Source organism: Mytilus edulis, chromosome 10, assembly GCF_963676685.1.
Source record: "Mytilus edulis chromosome 10, xbMytEdul2.2, whole genome shotgun sequence".
Taxonomy (NCBI): Eukaryota; Metazoa; Mollusca; class Bivalvia; order Mytilida; family Mytilidae; genus Mytilus; species Mytilus edulis.
This window is the reverse complement of record NC_092353.1, coordinates 46,268,024-46,289,164: the sequence shown is the minus strand read 5'-3', so window position 1 is coordinate 46,289,164 and position 21,141 is coordinate 46,268,024. Positions and strand designations below refer to the sequence as shown.

The 21,141-nt window shown below is 32.5% G+C and overlaps 2 protein-coding genes across 2 annotated transcripts; one reads left to right on the top strand and one right to left on the bottom strand.

The window, feature by feature from the left end:
• The first annotated feature begins 185 nt into the window (after positions 1-185).
• Positions 186-7,660, top strand: LOC139492790 (uncharacterized). The gene is made up of 4 exons (XM_071280944.1): positions 186-228; positions 5,648-5,985; positions 6,023-7,105; positions 7,138-7,660. Exons 1-4 carry the CDS (start codon positions 186-188, stop codon positions 7,597-7,599), a joined length of 1,926 nt encoding a protein of 641 aa, XP_071137045.1. The 3' UTR covers positions 7,600-7,660.
• A 4,883-nt stretch (positions 7,661-12,543) lies between these two features.
• LOC139492448 (putative leucine-rich repeat-containing protein DDB_G0290503) lies at positions 12,544-20,483 on the bottom strand. The gene is made up of 2 exons (XM_071280633.1): positions 19,356-20,483; positions 12,544-13,069 (listed from the first exon to the last, which is right to left on the bottom strand). Exons 1-2 carry the CDS (start codon positions 20,218-20,220, stop codon positions 12,660-12,662), a joined length of 1,275 nt encoding a protein of 424 aa, XP_071136734.1. The 5' UTR covers positions 20,221-20,483; the 3' UTR covers positions 12,544-12,659.
• Positions 20,484-21,141: the final 658 nt, after the last annotated feature.

Here is a 21,141-nt window from a genome sequence, read left to right as displayed (position 1 = left end):
GTACTTACGCTGGAACACTTATTTACTCAGATGGAAAAACTTTCGATAGATCATATAAATAAATCCAGAAAAGAGTTATTCTTACAACTGCACTTTATGGATGTGAAACTTGGGGTCTGCTACCTAACCGTGAAACTGAAATGTTGGAAATAACTCAAAGATATTTCGTCAGATTTATACTAATGATGGATAAACGTAGTCCGACTGACTCTTGTATTAGTAATGTTGGTTTGTGGTCTGTCGAAGGATATACTGATAAAATGAAACTTTTGTTTTCTGGGAGATTGTGTCGTGCAAAATCGACAACAATACATAAACGGATGTTTAATTTTCGTATGGGACAAATTTTAACCGGTGAGTCCACTCGAATATCTTTGAGTTACGATTATATTAAAATTTTGATGAAACATGAATTTGATGTTTTTGTTTTAAACTTTGTGACTGAACATTTTTTTCTAGACAAACTACTGAGATCAAAATTGTAAAACAGACTTTAGACATATAAGAAGAAAACAAATGGAAACACTCAGTTGAACGGCGACCAGAACTTAAGCGGTACCATAAAATACATGCATGTTTGACGGAGCATCGTTTGTTACGACTAACGGTAACTTATCCATCTCTAAATTCAAAATTGATGACGCTTGTGAAATTAGGAGCCATAGCTATTCAAACAGGCAAATGCTCCTTGTGTAACTTATATAATACGAATATACTTATGCATTATATACTTTGATGTACCACTCTTCTACAAATTCGGACAGAAATGTTCTACAAAATTATTGATATTCTTGACGTAGAAGATTCCGTTCGTTTCTTTAATCAAGATGATGACGAAATTGTCAAGTCGTTACCTGGAAGTATGAATCATAACATGCAAACTATAAATGCTGATGTATGGAGCCTCTTGATGTGCCACATAGCAGATTATATGTATAAACTATATCAGGTCTTCAATTATGATCTTTATAGTCACATATTTGATCTTAACTAATGTTGTTCTTGTATGAAATTGGTGAATTATAGACGTTTTGTGTTCGACTATATTTCATATAATCAAGGATTAAATTTTGTATAGTATACAAATCCTTGATATAGAATCATATTCAAAACAGTGGGGCTGTGACCATTGATTGACAACCTAAATTATCCCATTGACTGGGACAGATTAGGTGAACGTTTGTCTGTAACGACCACTGCTCACTATGTACTTGTTTAAGATACTGAAACTGTGGGGTCACCAAAGATTCTCAACACCTAAAAAAGTAATTCGAAAAAACTAAACAGGAATAATACGATGTTTTGATTTATATCAATAATATAAATCAAAACATAAAGGTTATTCCTGATTATTTTTCCGAATTATTTTATTATTAAGGCGTTAAGAACCTTTGGTGACCCCACAGTTTAAATTCTATAATAAGTAAGTAGTGAGCAGTGCCCGTTACAGACAAACGTTCACCTAATCTGTCCCAGTCAATGGTATAATTTAGGTTGTCAATCAATGGCCACAGCCACACTGTTTTGAATATGATTCTAATTATGTAACTACCCATGGACTTTTTTTTATTGCTGTTTATATACTTTGATGTTGTTTAGAATATGTAAATATGTTTATAAATATATTAGTGTTATGTTCTTGATTCTGTTCTTATAATATAAATTGTAAAATCTTCATATATATGGAGGAAATAAAGATAATCAATCAATCAATCAATCAATCAAACCTCAGCTGTTCAGGGTTCAACCTCTGTGGTCGTATCAGGTTGCGCTCAGCGAAGCAATTTATTTAAGAAACACTTGATTTATCTTTTCAATCAGTGTAATTTCCATCCGTATTTAATAATTTAGGCTAGAGATATCTGTTTTTTTTTCTTGCTTTTAATAAAATTTATTACTCTTCATCCGAGCACATTTTTATACGACCACAAAAAAAATTGTTTGCACGCGTCGTATAATGTTGTGGTGTCGTCGTCGGATGCAGCGAAGGCGTCGGCGTTGTCCTAAGATGTTTGGTTTCGGGATAATTACTTTAGTTTAAGTAAATGGATCTCTAAAAAAATTTACCAGAAGGTGCAATACTACAAAAGGAAAGATGGGAGGGATTTTAAGGGTTATGGTACTAACAGTATAGGAATTTGGGGCAAAAAAAAACCACACCATTTTTGTAGTCTCCGGACAATAACTTGTGTTTAAGTTTAAAGATCTCTCAGAAATTATACCACAACATTATATATTACAAAGGGAAGGCTGGGATTGAGTTTGGGGGCAATTTCCCTAACGGTTCAGGAATTTGGGTAAAAAAAGGGGTCCAAAAACAAGCATTTTTGTAGTTTCCAGACAGTAACTTGAGTTTAAGTGTATGCATCTCTCTTAAATTGTAATTAATACATGATTCTATACCACAAAGGGAAGGCTGGGATAATTTTTGGGGCAATTACTTCAAGAATGAGGGGTTTCAAAAAGTTTTGGTATTTTTTTTTTCTACATTTTTTTCATGTTTCATATTTTCATATATTTTTTCTTCAAAGTTTTTTTTTCAAAATGCCAAATGAAGCAAGAAGTCTTCAATTGCACAGTATTGTGAAATAGCACAGTATTTGGGCAGTAGCAAGAAATCTTCAATTAAACGATATTACGCAATAGCAAAAAAAAATGCTCAGTATTGCGCAATAGAAATAAATTTTCAATGGCACAGTATTGCACAATATTGCACAGTAGCACAGTATTGCACAATATTGCACAGTAGCACAGTATTGTACAATAGCATAGTATTGAGTAATAGCACAGTATTGAGCAATAGCACATAATTGTGCGATAGCAAGAAATCTCCAACTGCACTGTATTAGGCAAATTCAATTACAAGATATCATTAATTATAAAAAAAAAGGAGATATGGTCTGATTGCCAATTAGACAACTCCCCACAAGAGACCAACATGACACGAAAATTAACGATTATACGTCACTATATGGCCTTCAACAATGAGCCAAGTCCATACCGTATAGTCAGCTATCAAAAGCCCTGAAATGACCATGTAAAACGATTCAAACGAAAAAAACGGACAGTGCACAGTATTAGACAATAGCAAGAAATCTTCAATTGAATAGTATTGCGCAACAGCACGGTATTTCACAGTAGCACAGTATTGCGCAATAGCAAGAAATCTGCAAATGCACAGTATAGCGCAATAGCAAGAAATCTTTGATTATAAAGTATTGCGAAAAAGCAAGATACCTTCAATGGGTCAGAATTGCGCAACAACACAGTATTGCACAGTATCAACAAATCTTCAATTGCACTGTGTTGCACAAAAACAAGAAAACTCAATGTGTACAGCATTGCGCAATAGCAAGAAACCCACAATTGAAAATAAATTAAAATGTTGTAACAATTTTAAAACATCTTTATCGAAAAAGCCTTTTCGATGATAACATTAAAATCGGTCCAACGATTTACAGAAAAGAGCGACGATTTACAGAAAAGAACCGAAAAGGACCAAAAAGAACCGAAAAGAGGATACATATATATATATTTATTAAATAAAGTTAAAACAATGTACACGGATTTTTGTTATATTGTTAACAATTCGTCGTAATAATAAAATTGTATGCACAATTCAAAATTTAGATTGTGCATTTATAGGGATATGTGAATTTACAAAAAAGAAACAATATAACTTGGGTTTTTTTTTGTAATATTTTTTTGATAATTTGTACAAGTAAACTATTATAGGTCAAAATACGGCCTTCAACAGGTAGAGGGATATGTGAATTTACAAAAAAGAAACAATATAACTTGGTTTTTTTTAGTAATATTTTTTTCATAATTTGTACAAGTAAACTATTATAGGTCAAAATACGGCCTTCAACAGGGAGCACACACCAAACAGCAAATTATAAAGGGGCCCCAAAAAATGACTATTGTAAAAAAACATTCAAACGGGAAAACCAACGAATAAATCAATATAAAAACGAGAAACAAGAAACACAAACCACATAAAAAAACGACAACCATGCACTGAAAATCAGGTTCCTAAATTAGGACAGGTGCAAATATAAATGCAGCAGGTTTAAACGTTTTAATTATTATATTGCATGTTTTTAATAATACGCAGTAAAAATAAATGAAAAGCAAATATTATCGTATTATAAATGTTTATCCTTACATTTTAAAAAAATATTTCGTTTGTTTATATTAAGGTGTCATCATATTGCCCGGTGGCATTGGGTATGGTAATATAAAAAAAAAAACATGTCAGCATCACCATTTTCTCTCGGATGTTAAATGTCAAATATACATTTGTTGCACGTGATTTAATCACGATAATCGTAACTTTAACAAAAATAAAAAGGCTTGTTTCCTCACTTGTTTTCAAAATTACAAAAAATGGTGAGAGCACGTAGTTGTAAATCTCGATATCGAAAACAGTACCCCTGCTGTATCTGTAGTAAGGATTGTGAATGTACAGAATCCGTCCTCTGCTTTGGGTGTGGAAAATGAGTGCACAGTGGCTGTGTCGGCAAAGGAATGTCATCAGAATTAACAAAACAATGGGCAACGAGAGGACTAAAATTTTACTGCAAATTTTGCTGTTTTGATCAGGAAAGTTTTGACTGCCCACAGTCCTTGTTAATTTAGGAAATAGAATTATACAAATATCGGACGAAAATTTCAAGTCCTGACCTGCTACATGTAAAACTTGCCAAACTTTACGAGATTCTTGTTTAGTTTCAATTTCTTAATTCGTATAAAAGAAAGGGCTACATGGGAATAAAAGAAGATTTATTAATAAAAATATGACATCGTTATTAGATCGGATTATGAAATTAACTTAGTATCATAGTCCCAATTATTAGTATTTTATAGTCTTTTCATTTCGTCTTTCATCGGAAATATAAATAAATAATTACATTAGATGTATGTTTCATTACAATAGGTTATTCTGATTGGCTAATTAAGCAGTTGTATCACTCAATAAAACTTCTCATACATGATGACACGAGGTCCCACAATAAAGTGCACAGGTAAATGAAATAAAAACTTGATAAAAGGCGTGTTTTCATGATCCTATAGGTAAAAATGTAATTATAAGTATTGAATGCTTTTTTTTGTAATTTTATAGGGTTGTAAAAGCGTTGACCGTGCGCACATTTTAAGTATGAAGCGCTTCCGCGCTTCATACAAAATGTACTTCGGTCAACGCTTTTACACCCCAATAAATTTACAAAAAAGAGCATTCAATTCTTAAATGAAAAGCGCACCCGCTCTCGGTATAATAGATAATTGTTTACCTTCTAATTAGCGTATAGATTAAAGGGTGTGAAAAAGTTAATGGCCTGTTGATTTCTATTTATTTTATCTAATAAACTACTTAAAACAGATATGTAGATTAGCGAAACGATGTCCGATGATGATAAATATTGACCTGCGCTACATGTATTTATTATAGATAAGCGTGTGCATGGAAATGGAGATAACGGGACCTTTCTTTAACGATTTCAAATCATAGACAAGTTTAACGTGTCAAAGTCATAATTAATGTGTATTAATTTAACATGTAATACACACACACAAAAAAACACAAACAAAGGCAAACAAATAGAACAAAATACTCAAACTTATTAGTATTTATTCAATAACTCAGATGGGTCAGATGATGCAAACGGAAACCTGGAGAATGGAGACAATGACAGTTCAGATGACGCCGAAAAAAACGATTCTCTCGATGAAGTGTCAAATTCTTGTATGTTTCAACAAGAAGAACAATTAAGATACGGAGAGTTTTTAAAAGAGGAACTTTTAAATAAACTAAAATCAAAAGATGTTAGACATAGTATCCCAGAAGGAAAGAAAGACAATGTATGTTTTACAATTGACAACTCCAGAAACATTGCAAGACGAGTTAATAACTTACGTAGTGAATTTTCCGATGACTGTGGGGTCTGGATTAGTTCCTCTGGATCAACACCTAAGACATATTATGTTGTTCAAGAAGCCAAAAGCTGTTGTATGTAGACAGGGTATATTTTGTACTGAAAAGCAAATAAACAAGAAAAAAGAATGCATTCCAGTGGATCCTCAGCCCGCCGATGAAAAAATCGTGGAAATCAGTCGTAGCTACTCCACTCTTAAGCAACAGTCATACAAGAAAAGAGTAACATGGGTCGGAAAAGCACCTCCTTCATTTGATATCAACTTCAATGCGGCTGTCGTGGAATATAAAGGCAAACACCCTGGTTTTTCTGCTCATGGCAATTCAAAAAAAGGAAACGAATTCGTTCGTACTCCAGCACTATTATTTGAAGAAATGGGAGAACTTGTGAAGACCATGCGTCCAAAAAATGCATATAATAAATTGCTTATCAACTGTAGTGATGAAGCAACCGGGCCTTCCGCACCAAGACAGATTCGTGACAAAAAATACCGCGATAAGAAGAAAGAAATTCGGAATATAACTGGCGTAACAGGAAACCGTGGAAATATGGCAGATAACATACAAACTATAGAAAATATAATGCAGAAAGGACACAGTTTAATTAAGCATTTGGCTCATTCTCCAGGTAAAACACCGTGCGTTATCCTGTATACGGAAGAAATAATGAAGGATGTTGTGAACTTGTGCTGCAGTGGACAAACTCTTTTGGGTTTCGACAAAACATTTAACATTTGTGACATTCATGTGACACCATCTGTTTTCAAACAACTTTCTGTCACGAAGGTTGAAACAGGAGAACCGCCTTTATTTGTTGGACCCATGTTTTTACACGACTGTTCGCATTTTGATACGTATAGTATTTTTTTCTCGCATCTTAAGACCAAACTCGCAGATGAGGACACCTCGGAATTGGTCATTGGTTCCGATCAAGAAAGATCTTTAGTTAAAGCCATTGTCAAAAGTTTTCCAGAGGCAACTCATGTATTATGTACCCGGCATTTAAAACTAAACCTTTCAGAAAAGATGAAAAATGGAGTTGGGATGCATAGAAAGGACAGATTAGATATCGAGCAACGCATTTTTGGAAGAAATGGTATATCTAATGCAGACAATAGTGCCGTTTTTGAAGAAAAGTGTGAAGAAGTCGAAGAATTCTGTAAGGAGAAATTTCCATCATTGAAAGCTACTTTTCCACGGTTTTGAAGCCAGTACTTAAAGGGAAAATATATGAGCCGCAAAATGCGGGAAGAATTGAAAGAGAGTGGACTAACAACAACAGTGAGTCTTACAATCATGTTCTTAAGATAGCTGTTGATTGGAAGCCTCAGTCATTAGTTGACTTTGTGATAAAGATGACAGACATGGTAGAGGCTAATTATAAAGATTTACGGAGAGCAGTGATAGGGAGAGGACCTTATACGCTTGCGAGCACACACGAACATTTTAAGATTGACAGGCACGTTTGGGCAAACAAAACTTTAATGGAAAGGTACAAATATTTTGCCAGGTTCCGCCGATACCGTATGAAGACCAAATTGGTTAAGTCAACAGATGGCAGACGAGTGGTCAATGAAGCTAGGTCGAAAGGAAAGAAGAAAGGTCAAAGGAAAAGGAAACTGGCTGATAGGACAACTACGATAAAACGGCAACGCGTGCAGTAAATTGATTTCAAAAAACAAACTGTGTGTTATTCAATGTATTTATATGTGTATATATATTTCTCAGCACTAACTACTTATACTTCTTTTATAGTAAAAATACACTAATAAACCTGGATCACATGAGTCAGTGTCAACACTAGTATTAATTGAATTATAGTATATTGCTATTATTTTGTTGCGTGTTTCCTGTAGTATTTTTTTATTACTCATACTACATATCTATTGTCTGTGTATTGCATATGTTATTGTTTGTATGCTATATGCCCTCCTAGGGGCCCTTATTTGGTGAATAAAAAAAATCTTTTCTATTTTTCTATTCTATAAGATAGGCAGCCGACCCTGCCTGTAATTTTTAAAATGCATGTGAGTTAAAATTAGTCCTTTCACAGTATAAGGTTTTCAATGATTTGCAATTTGCTTATTTCCTTCGATAACAAAAAAAAAATCGATATTCTTTTCGGTTCTTTTCGGTCCTTTTCGGTTCTTTTTGGTCCTTTTCAGTCCTTTTCGGTTCTTTTCTGTAAATCGTCGCTCTTTTCTGTAAGTCGTCGAACCCTATTAAAATTGCATGTGCGATTGAGGCTCAAATACAATAGCTATTGATGGTTTAGGTAAATGTATTGCTGATTGTTTTTTGTCGAGCCTGCAACTTTTGTTGCAGAAAGCTCGACATAGGGATAGTGATCCGGCGGCAGCTACGGCGGCTACGGCGACGGCGGCGTTAGCTAACTTCTTAAAAAGTTTATATTTCAGAAGGTGAAAGACCCGGATGCTTCATACTTTGTATATAGATGCCTCATGTTACGAAGTATCCGTCAGTCACATGTCCAATGTCCTTGACCTCATTTTCATGGTTTCAGTGACCACTTGAAAAAAAAGTTCAGAATTTTTGTAATGTTGAATTCTCTCTTATTATAAGTAATAGGATAACTATATTTGGTATGTGCGTACCTTGCAAGGTCCTCATGCCCGTCAGACAGTTTTCACTTGACCTCGACCTCATTTCATGGATCAGTGAACAAGGTTAAGTTTTGGTGGTCAAGTCCTTATCTCAGATACTATAAGCAATAGGGCTAGTATATTTGGTGTTTGGAAGGACTGGAAGGGGAATATGTCAAACTGGCAGGTGTCATCTGACCTTGACCTCATTTGCATGGTTCAGTGGTTATAGTTAAGTTTTTGTGTTTTGGTCTGTTTTTCTCATACTTTATGCAATAGGTCTACTATATTTGTTGTATGGAATGATTGTAAGGTGTACATGTCTAGCGGGCAGATGTCATCTGACCTTGACCTCATTTTCATGGTTCAGTGGTCAAAGTTAAGTTTTTGAGTTTTGGTCTTTTTTTATAATACTATATGCAATTGGTCAACTACATACTACATTGTATATTTGGTATATGGAAATATTTTATGAAGTTTTTGTCTTTTTATCTAATATTATATGCCAAAGGTCAACTATATTTGGTGTATGGAAATATATTATGATCTATATGTCAGTCCCGCAGGTTTTATTTGGCCATGACCTCAATTGCACGGTTCATTGCACAGTGTCAAGTTTTAGTGTTTCGGTCTATTTTTCTTAAACTATAAGTAATAGGTCAACTATATTTGTTGTATGGAAGCTTTGTTAGCTGTACATTTCTGCCTGGCAAGGTTCACCTGACCATGACCTCATTTTCATGGTTCATTGGTCTTTGTTTAGCTATCTTGGTTAATGTTAAGTTTATGTGACCGTTGTAATAAAGCTTTATACTTAGGACTATCAACATAATATCAATGATTAGTAAAGAAGGCGAGACATTTCAGTGTGTGCACTCTTGTTTTCCCACTGTTTATAATAATGTTCAAGGTAATGGGCCACTTTTTTTTTTGCTGTGCATATGCTTATTTTGTTCCATTGATTGATACCCCATATATATCCCTTTTTCAATTCAATGCTTAATCAAGTTATCATGACCTTTAAGGAAAATTACTCTATCAATAGTGGTTGTAAGACGATTCCAATCATATAGATCATTCATCTTATTTATATATTTCATGTACTTTTGGAGAGAGTAGACTAAAACACGAAAATTTAAACTTTTGGTCATTTCTAATAATTGTATAAGAAATAAATTGATGGATATAGTTTTATTTCTTTTTTGTGAGACTTACAGTTCCTGTTAATCTGTTAATAAGATAATAAGCAAATTAAATAATATTTCTAAATATCATCATTTAATGACCAACACTTAAATTTTTCCCATAAAGGTTCATTCATGGGAGATAAGTTGTATATTGGTGTAAAGGATCATATAATTCAAGACAAGGAACATTTTGTTTTTAATTCACTACGAATCTCAGACGTCGAAAAAGACATTATCACATATGACCTATGACATGTATGGGACTAGTTGAGATTAAAAGCAAATTTTGTTCTTCCTAAAAATAAAATGTCATGAGAACTGATTCTGGTGTTTTACCACGTATGTTTTATTCTTAGTCATGGCGTTCATGTTGGTTTGTTTGTAAGGACATTTGTTTTAATTCTTTGCCGGCGGAAATTGCTCAAAAATTGTTACATTGGTTATGTGGTTTCAGGGGTGAATTTTATTTTAAATTCCGAACTTCAATGATGACAATATTACACACGGATAAAAAGTCAAGGTCAGCAAAAAGGCGTATATATTACTCATAAAAAAAAGCATCTTCACAGCTGATTCTCGTTAAAGTGTATAATTTAATTTTTTGCACAAACAACGATTAAAATCTCACTTGTTTGCGACAAAAATACATAAGGCAAACAAAATGTGTTATATATATAATAACTGCGTGTATACATATGATTACTGTGTTATATATAATTATTGTGTTATAGATAATAATTGTGTCATATACAGTAACTATGTTATATATCATTACTGTGTTATATAATTACTGTGCTATAGTAGTCTCAGGGAGTACCAATTTGAATACTAGTTGCAGTGTATATGCTATCGGTTTATATAGAATATATATAGTCTTAGATGTCATTTAATTGAAATAACAAATGATTATATATCTATAACTTTTTCACAGCAAGTTGTCCAAATCTTAACTCAACTGTCTAAACAAAAACAAAAACAGATGTGTAGTGTGTTTTTAAATACATAATTGCACTTACATTTCAAGATTATCTTGATATGTCCGAAATTATTCAATAAATGGTATCTTTAATCCAAGTGATTAATGAAAATCAGTAAAAGGACATGACAATTTGAAAAAATCGTAAACACATTCATATAAATTATGATCTAATAAGTCACCAAAACGCAATGTTCAACTTGGATAAAAAGTTTTAGAAAAAATATGCACCTAATAAATTTGAAAATGATGTTGTCTTTTATCCATGTAATTCACATATTCACTTTTCACCATACAAAGTGGTGTTTTAACTCTAAAGATTTTGTTAAAGGAACAACATGCACTATGAGGAATATTGTGTATTTACGTACTAGAATTAACTCAGTTTCAAGCTTTGTTTGTAAGTGTTTACAAACTTGATATAATTCTCTACATATTGATAATGATTATATCATGCACTTGTAAGAAAGTAAAAGAATATCACATTTACTATATTAATTGTATACATTACATAATTTGGATTGGGATATTGTGTCTTCAAACAACTGCATTCACAAAACTTTGTAATACTTTTCATAATAGACATTTTCGGAAAGTGTTTTAAACTTTTGTGTTTACATTTATGATGACATTTACAGATAATTCTAGAGGGGTCATTTCAAAGTGTACAATATTGACAAATTGAAAATAACTCAAATGTTATTTTTTTATTCAAATAAACGAAACAAGTCGTTACGCTTTAACTATATGACGAAGTCAACCCGGCATCAATATAACATATTATGCCTAAATTATCGATGACGACCTAAGTGTGTATGCAATGAAAGTGGCGATGTCCAGAAAAATAAAGCTCCTGAGGCTCAACAAGTGGCCTGTAAATTTCCGTTGAGGTACCGTCAATAGCACCTACTGCCATTGGGAGTTTTTTCCCAGTTTCCCATCTTTGCTGTCGATTCATTAAGAGATATCCAATGTACAATGTACCAGATGATGAAAATGTGTGCGTCTAAGAAAAAAAAAGCGGAGCCGAAAAAAGTATCATTGATGCAGCTTGTAAAAAAAATCAGCTTACCTATGAAAAATTTATGGCAAAGAAAATCATAAATTACTGAAAGCATTGGCAGTCAGCTCCTCGTCTGATTCAGACGAATAAAAACAGTACTTGTTTATAAAAATGGTGAAAAATAACTGATTTTCATTAAAATTATATCTCTCATTGTTTTCTTTTATTAAGCATGTAGCCACATTTTTCGAGACATTATGTATTTTGAGATAACCCACAGGTAAGTTTACCTGTAATTATTATCGTCAACTTAAATGTTATTGTAAACTTAGTTTCCGAAAACGTCTAATACAATGTACATGCATGTTGATTCAGCTAAACTATCAAATAAATATCACATTAGAATTATTAGAATTGGTTGATTCAGCTAAAATATCAAATAAATATCCCATTAGAATTATTAGAATTGGTTGATTCAGCTAAAATATCAAATAAATATCACATTAGAATTATTAGAATTGGTTGATTCAGCTAAAATACCAAATAAATATCACATTAGAATTCTTAGAATTGGTTGATTCAGCTAAACTATCAAATAAATATCACATTAGAATTATTAGAATTGGTTGATTCAGCTAAAATACCAAATAAATATCACATTAGAATTATTAGAATTGGTTGATTCAGCTAAAATATCAAATAAATATCACATTAGAATTATTAGAATTGGTTGATTCAGCTAAACTATCAAATAAATATCACATTAGAATTAATAGAATTGGTTGATTCAGGTAAAATATCAAATAAATATCACATTAGAATTAATAGAATTGGTTGATTCAGCTAAACTATCAAATAAATATCACATTAGAATTATTAGAATTGTCAAACAAACTGCATAAGAAATGTGCAATTGAACAGCAAAAACCATTCTGTTTTATAAGTGTGTGTCTTTTTATGCGATAAGATGTCCAGAAAATGTAGTATATTTATCACTGTCACTGAACACAGTGTGGCTACCTCTACTTCCAACAGATATTGTGTCACCTTTCTGTAGATTCAATACAACATCAAATGTACCAGTCTTATGACCATCACCGTTTACAAAACTTCCTGCTGTATATTCATTATTGCGTTTAAGATTGAGATAAAGTCTTGCACCACTCACAGACATAACAACTGCGGTAATGTGATAGACACCTTGACGTGGTGCAGTAAATATCCCGGTACTTGGATTATAACTATTACCGATGTTAGTCCAGATCTTCTCAAACTTGATATTTGTACTTCTGGTGATAGTCTGTTTATTTTGTGTGTAAGCTGAGAATGCCACAATGGTCCGTTTCTCCATTATTGCCTCATAATCTGAAACAAAAAATTTCGATATATTCAAGAGGTCATATAACTGTCAGAATGAATTGTAATCATGAAGTGAAATCTATAAAGAATTTATTTGCAAAGAAATCTATCAACCGGTGCATGAACAATAATATTAAAAGAAATGCAGAATCAAGGTCAGAATAACTAGTCTTTTATAAAGATTATATGTCAGATGTTTGATACTTTGAAATGTTTTAAACAGATGTGTTTTATTCAATCTTATTTATTTCATTCAAAGGATAAAACTTTATGCAATTCACAGTAAAAAAGTCTAAATAAATGTATGGCAATTTTTCTTGTTTGTCTTTGAAAAACAAGTTATTTTATATGTTATTCACATGATACACGCTATTGTTGATTCGATATTATTTTTCCAGATTGTACGGTATTCGTTAAATTTCTAGCGATGTGATAATTTTAGGTGTAAATAATCTTATTTTACATTATGCTTATTCATGATATAAATGGCTACGCACAAATCGTATATTTTAACGATTATCATATGTATCAGATATATATTAAATATAAAAAAAAATGTAGGCCTGTGTCTCTCACCGCTGTTACTGTATTTACTGATGTCGTCCATCTTGGTTGGTAGGCGGGGTCATTATACACTTTTTAGATTTTCTTATCACTTGGTGTCCGTCGTCCGTCGTCGTCCGGCGGCGTCTGTTAACTTTTACAAAAATCTTCTCCTCTGAAACTACTGGGCCAAATTTAACCAAACTTGGCCACAATCATCATTGGGGTATCTAGTTTAAAAATTGTGTCCTCTTACCCGGCCAGCCAACCAAGATGGCCGCCATGGCTAAAAATAGAACGTAGGAGTAAAATGTAGATTTTGGCTTATAACTCTGAAACCAAATCATTTAGAGAAAATCTGACATGTGGTTAAATTGTCTATTAAGTCGAGATCTATCTACCCTGAAATTTTTAGATGAATCGGACAACCCGTGGTTGGGGTGCTGCCCCTGAATTGGTAATTTTAAGGAAATCTTGCAGTTTTCCAAAACCGAGGAAAACGTATCAACTATATATATACAAGAGGAACACAACGATATAACAGAAACACTTAACTGCTACAAAAACAAACGCCAACATACAAAGAAACAGATTATTTGATACCAAATGTCATTTGCCTGACTTTGTACAGGACATTTGAAGAAAAGTGGTGGTTTGAACATGGTTTTAAACCAGAGTTCAAATGCAAAGTTTGAATCATCCCTTTGAAAATTTTATGGACGCCACTACGAGTTGGTTGACAAATGTAAAATATTTGTTTTGCCAGATGACGACTGATAAGTTCCAATCGACGTTACCGAAATACCGTCATATCTGCCTTGAATGACACCTACCCACTAAGGCTTTGCACCGAGTTGGGAATTAAATGAGCCACAGGACGGGTGTCACATGTGGAACATGATCTGCTTACCTTTGGGAGTCCTTGAATTCACCCCAAATATTTTTGTTACTCAATCTGTAGTTTTATATGTTGTGTTTTGTATACTGTTGCTTTGTCGTGTTCGTTTTTTGGCCGGCTTTGTCAGTTTGTTTTCAATTATGAGTTTGATGTCCCTTTGATATATTTCGTCACTATTCAAGTAGTCAAAGGTTTTAAAATTGTAGATCATTGTAGCTAAATGTATCATAATAACGATTTGGTTCTATATATATATACATCACCGTGAGCAATTAAGTTATTTTCGAGGATATTTGTCTTATTGCGTTAATCTTCTTCACTTTACTTTGAGGCGATTTTTTTGCCGATTTGTATTACTGCAAGTTAATGTCTTTAAATTAAATAAATACCAAAAGGACAATCAACATCTTAAACCATGAATCAGATAAACTTAATTAAAAGCATGAACAAAATAAAATTAAAGTCTAAGAGACGAACAACAGTGCACAAAATACAGCACACCATGGAAATGATCACTGCCTAAAACAGCGAATGATCTTATGAGGTCAGGAAGGGTATTCAAGTTTTTCATATTTTTTTATTTCACAGCTGCTTATAGTGTTTTACATACACAATGACCTGCATTTGTATTTTAAAAGCTTATGTTGAAAATACTCAAAGCATCTTTTATTCAAATAATTAAAGCGATTAAACTTCTAAACACATTTAATATTACTAACACGATTTTAAACTTAAGAAGCAGCAGCATTATATTTTGTTCGTTTACATCCCGATTTAGACAACCAAGTATTTCTAAGCAAGGTTACTTATTTCAATGTTACCTACGATTTAGTCGCAAAGTCATGTTTGCATTTAAACATGATTACAAAAAAATAATACGTTTGACTTCGTGAAAGACACATTTTTACCTTAATTAGCTCGTATATATGCTTTTCGAACTTTAAATACCCCTATTCTTATTATGAAAATCATTCTCCTCCCTGATATTGACAATAAACGATGTGCTATCTTAACATAGAATAAGAAAATGATCGCTATTTGCAGATGGCAGATTTTTGGGCAACTGCAAACACTTCAATAGAAGGCTGTTCTATGAACAATAGTTATGGCACCCTCAACGGAGTTGGGGTGACGTATTGTTATTCTACGTTTCTTTTTTTTCTTCTTATTATTATTATTTTTATTATTTTCTCGAAATCCAATGGACCAATGTTGATGGAACTCTACTATTATGAGGACCCCCATGTGCAAAGTTGCAGGAAACATGGAATGGTTTAAGATGGCTACCGTTACCATGGAAACAGAACAAATGTGAAAAAAATCCAGTTTTGGTATTTGGTGAACTGTTTGGATATGCTTCATCTCAGAATCATTATATTTTAATACAATGTAGGTGTCCACTATATACAGGTGTTGGATGATTTTGGCACTCATTGGAACTACTATGTTGCCATGGAAACTACACCAAAAATTTCAAAATTCTCAAAATGCTCCAAACTTCAGGAAACTTCTCAGTAACGATTAGCAACAATGGAAGATGTAACATTTGGAGTTGGAATTTCCAAAATATCTGTTGTTACCATGGAAACAATGCTAAAAGGTCAAAAAATTTCAAAAAAAATAAAAATCCTGCAAACTGGATGAAACTTTACAGGAATGGTCAATGGCATAAGCAGAGTTGACTTTTGAAGATGGAATTTTCAAAATGGCCGCCGTAACCATGGAAACAGCAAATATGTCCAAAATTTCAAAACGCTCCGAAATTAATAAAACTTTACAAAAATTATTATATGTATGTGTAGATGCCCTCTTTGACTTTGGAATTTTCAAAATGGCTGCCGCTCGCCTGGCAATGGGGGAAGGGTGCCATCCGCTATTGCTTGCAATGGCAAATCTAGTTATCATTGCATCTTAAAATTCAAAACAAATATTCCCTGACCTAAAACATATACATTTATCTATTATTTTAGCATACAAATATCGATTCCCTAAGATATATTTTGCTTTTGAATTAATTTTTCATTTTTTTAAGATTTGCGATAAATTTCAATTTTCGGGAAATATTGCGCATCTTACCTCTTATTTTTTGTTTGATTTGGAAATAATGTATCATGTTCCATAAAGTTCATATGATCTTTTGGAAAATTTTATGGTACAAGAATTAGAAAATGGCTTTTTGTTTAGTAATCGCAAAAATTGGAATGTTTATTCATGACCTTTGACCTTGATTTAACAGAAAATGCACCGTACGATTTTTTTACGACCGGGCAAAACAGAAAGTACAGATTATTAGCTTTCGAATGATATATAATACAGCCGTGTGTTAGGTGGGTGCATTAAAGTCGTTAACTAAGCGTCTTTTTGAAATAAGTCACTCGCCTATATATGATTGGCAAACTTCATGCATTTATCGTTAGATGGAGCATCGGCTATTAATTCAACAAAGCATTCTTCAATTATGTCAGTTGGCAAGTAAGCCAAAGTTTAACTAATCCTTACCACAGTCAACAAGTTATATCTAGTATATTGTAGATATAAGATCAGAACATTTTCTTTCTTAAAAATATAAAACAGATAATTTATCTAATATATATTCAAATATTTATAATTTACCAGGTAAATTTCCGGAAAAGTAATAAATACTTATTGCGGAAACGTAGTATTGGGAATATGAAAAATTAGCGGAAATGCAATACGCCCGGCGGAACGCGCATCTGGTGACAAAATTTAAACTGACATGTACATGTACGATGAGATGATTAGTAATGCAACTTAAATAAGCCTCGCTATTTGTGTCGTTGGGTTGATGATTTATTGGCCTATTACCCATATCTCCCTTGTTCATTAAGAAACATGTTTTATCTCAGCAGATAAACACACTGTCAAGTCTTCCCTTGTGTTTACAAATTAAAAATATCTAGTTAACGTTGTGCAAAGTTTCAATTAGAAAAACCGTCAAACCGAAAGTTTCTTTTAACAAACCTTCGAAATCATTGTTACTAACTTGACAACCTTTTTTTTGTTTATCTTTCAAACAATACGCTTGTGATCCAAGAGAATCGGTTATATATTTTAAAATGAATTTAAAAGTTTTCGTTCCAAAAAACAAGTTCTCTCTTGGTAACAAAATCCTAAAGTTAATAAAATAGGTCCGCTTTAATTTAAATATCGAAAAGCCTGACAAAATATTTTCTTAATTAGCACACTATTTTCATGTTAAATGTTAGAAATTGATATGTACAGATGTACGGACTGTAGAAGAATGGCTAAATGTTGCAATAGAGACGTTCGCTAATCCGTTACAGTGACATAACGACCATAACTAGTGGAATCTGATTTACTAATCCTTTTAGAATACACGATTTCCTTCTTTATATTGGCGAAGCCTGTGTGGCTAGCGTCATCTTTTGTTGGGAAAAAATATAAAGAATACCTTGACAAATTATTCTGCATGCATTACATATAATATATAGGGAAAATGTTAAAAATTATTGTTGTCAACGGTTAACCGGTGAACCGTTCGAACGACCGAATACCGAATACCAAAAACACTTACCGGTTAACCGGACTTTTTTTTCAATTTTAATAGATTTGATATCAATTATTATTGAAATCATTAATTATTTGGGTTTTCTTTAAAAATTGTCGTCGTGGTAATTAATTTGACGGATCAATCGTCCAGTATATTGATTGGTATTGTTAATCCATAAATATAAAATTAATTAGAACTTGTCTCTCATCTCGGGGCAATTTCTTAAGAAAACATTATTGGGTTCATGTTTTTTTAACAGTAATTTTTAATCAGTAATACGATTAAATTTTACGATTTACTTTATTATTTCATTTTTGATCTTATATTGTGTAGACCTACATATGCATGTGCAATCTCCGTCGTGCAAGTCTTTGTCATACTTTAAACTAAATGCTAACTCAAAAATTGTAAAGGCAAACCAACGTGAATGTAATCAATGTATAATTGATGGTACGAATATCAGGATTAATCAATTTTAATTGAAACACCTCACAATATTTTTGGAGATAACAAGACAAAATGGAAAATCATCGGTTTCAGACATATTCAATTCTACGAGATCAAGACGGTTTTTTTTTTATTTTTTCAATTTGAAGTTAGTACAAACGCATTAGCTGATACCGTGTATTTGATTATTAAAAGTCAAACTTCGACAGGAATCTTCACCATGTTCACATACAAGCTTCATAAAATCAAAGGCTAAACTTCAATTCATCGTATTATAAAAACGTAAGTGTATGACTTGGATGGAATGTAGTCGCATTGACACTCATACCCCATCTTCTTATATCGATGTGTAGGGTACTATTGATAAGGCCTTCAAACATTAACTTAAACTACCGGTTAACCGGTTAATCGGTCGAACGATTATACGAGTAACCGGTTAGGCAAAAGTGTACGATTTGACAACACTGGTTAAAAGGAATAAAAAGGAAAATCACGATATTTCTAAGTGAATCCTACCTTTCTGTTGCTTTGCAATCAGTGCGTTTACAGATTTATTGAAGGAGAGTCTAAAATTTTCCAGGATAAGATCGAATGATTTATCAATGGACTCAATATCTTTTTTTCGTACTTCCATGACTTCATTTGTAATTGATATAACGACCATAACTAGTAGAGCATTTCATGCTGACCCTTTTAGATCACATGATTTCATTCTTTGATTTTGGCGAGATTTGTGTCGCTAGCAAAGTAGTTCCTTTAAAAAATATATATTTCAGCATAAGGGGTAACTTTACAAATTATTCTGAATCCATTACCAGAAATAGAAAGATAAAAAGAAAGGAAAATACTAATATTGTTTTAGTAAATCCTACCTTTCTTCTGCTGTGCAATTTGTTTGTGAACTGTTCTATTGGTAGAGAGTCTGATGTTTTGCAGTGCTAGATCAAATGATTGGTTGAATCGCTGTTGGTCTTGGTGAAGAGTATTCTGCATTGATTCTAGATTACGTTTCCTGGTTTTTTCGGCTTCACTGAATTCTTCTAGTTTGGAAGACAATGATTTTAACATAATATCCATCTGTTTTCCATGAATTTCAGTAACATTTTTCGATTGGATATTGAAGTGTTCGACAATTTCGAGATATGAATTATTAAGTCTTGATAGTTCTTGTAATTGAATATCCCGCATTGATTTTTCGACAATATCTGTTTGTTTCATGGATTGGCGCACGTTTATATCAAATGAATGATTGAATCGCTTTTGCTCTTGATGAAGAGTATTCTGCATTGATTCTAGAGTATTCTCTCTTTTCTTTTCGGCGACACTGAATTCTTCTATTTTCGAAGACAAAGATTTTAACATAATATGCATCTGTTTTTCATGAATTTCAGTTACATTTTTCGATTGAATATTGAAGTGGTCGACAATTTCCTGAAATGATTCATTAAGGCGCGATTGTTCCTGTAATTGGTTTTCTCGCACTGTTTCTACAAATATCTCTGTTCGTTTTATTGCTTCTTCCATTTTATCCAATTTAGAAGAAAATGCGTCTTCCCACTTTTTCAATTTTTCTTCATTTATTTCCATTTTATGTTCCAAACGTATAAGTTTTTCTAAAACCTTTTCTTCAAAATGAAATTTTGAACAGGACATTAAAGCTTCAGAATCGGAACCAATTGAAATAGATCCAGACACCAAGATCCATAGGCTTATGGAAATGATACGAAAGAGCAACATTTTCGCTATATCTCCTTAAAGCATTCATAAAATATAAACTTCAACCACAGGAACAATTTCAAAGTTTGTTGTATTTATAAATTATTGTTCAAGGTCAAACGCTTCCATCCTTAATAAGTTCAAGAACATAACTGACATTTTTTACTAGTCACGAAATGGAATTTGACAACGAATGATTCCAAAAAAAAATTTGTTTTGATAAATAATCATTGCGTCTTATGTTTACTCTTCTGCATAAACATAACTTTTCATTTAAGATCATTTATCCATGTCCTTCAAGAACCTGTCATTTCTAATGTAAAATCTTACTAGATCTCGGTCATGGTATCAAACACACGTGTTTTTTTTAATTTAAACTTCATTTCAAAAAATCAAGTAAAAAGATGTAAGAAGATGTTTTATGAGTGCAAATGAGATAACTTTCTATACAAGTCGCAATTTGTAAAAGTAAACCATTATATGTATATAAAAAAAAAAAAAAAAAAAAAACCTTCTTCAACATGGAGCCTTGGCTCACACCGAACAGCACGCTATAAAGGGCCCAAAAAATACTAGTGTAAAACCATTCAAACGGGAAAACCAACGGTCTCATTTATATAAAAATTTATCGTGGGTCTATATATACTAAAGGTATTGAGTTCGAATCTCAGCATAGCCACTGGATTTTTCGAACTCAAGACTTTTAGTATAAAGATCCACGATTCAAAACTTACACCAGGACGACTGGATACAAACTTTTGGTTAATCAAGTTTACATATTTAAACATTGTGTCGGGGGCTCATTAAGGGTATATACTATATAATGATATATAGAGTATATTATAAAGGTTGTATGGTGTTCTGAACTCATTTACTTTAATTCACGTGTTAATAGACATTCTTTAAAATAAAATCTTATATTTTATTTCAATTTTCAAAAAA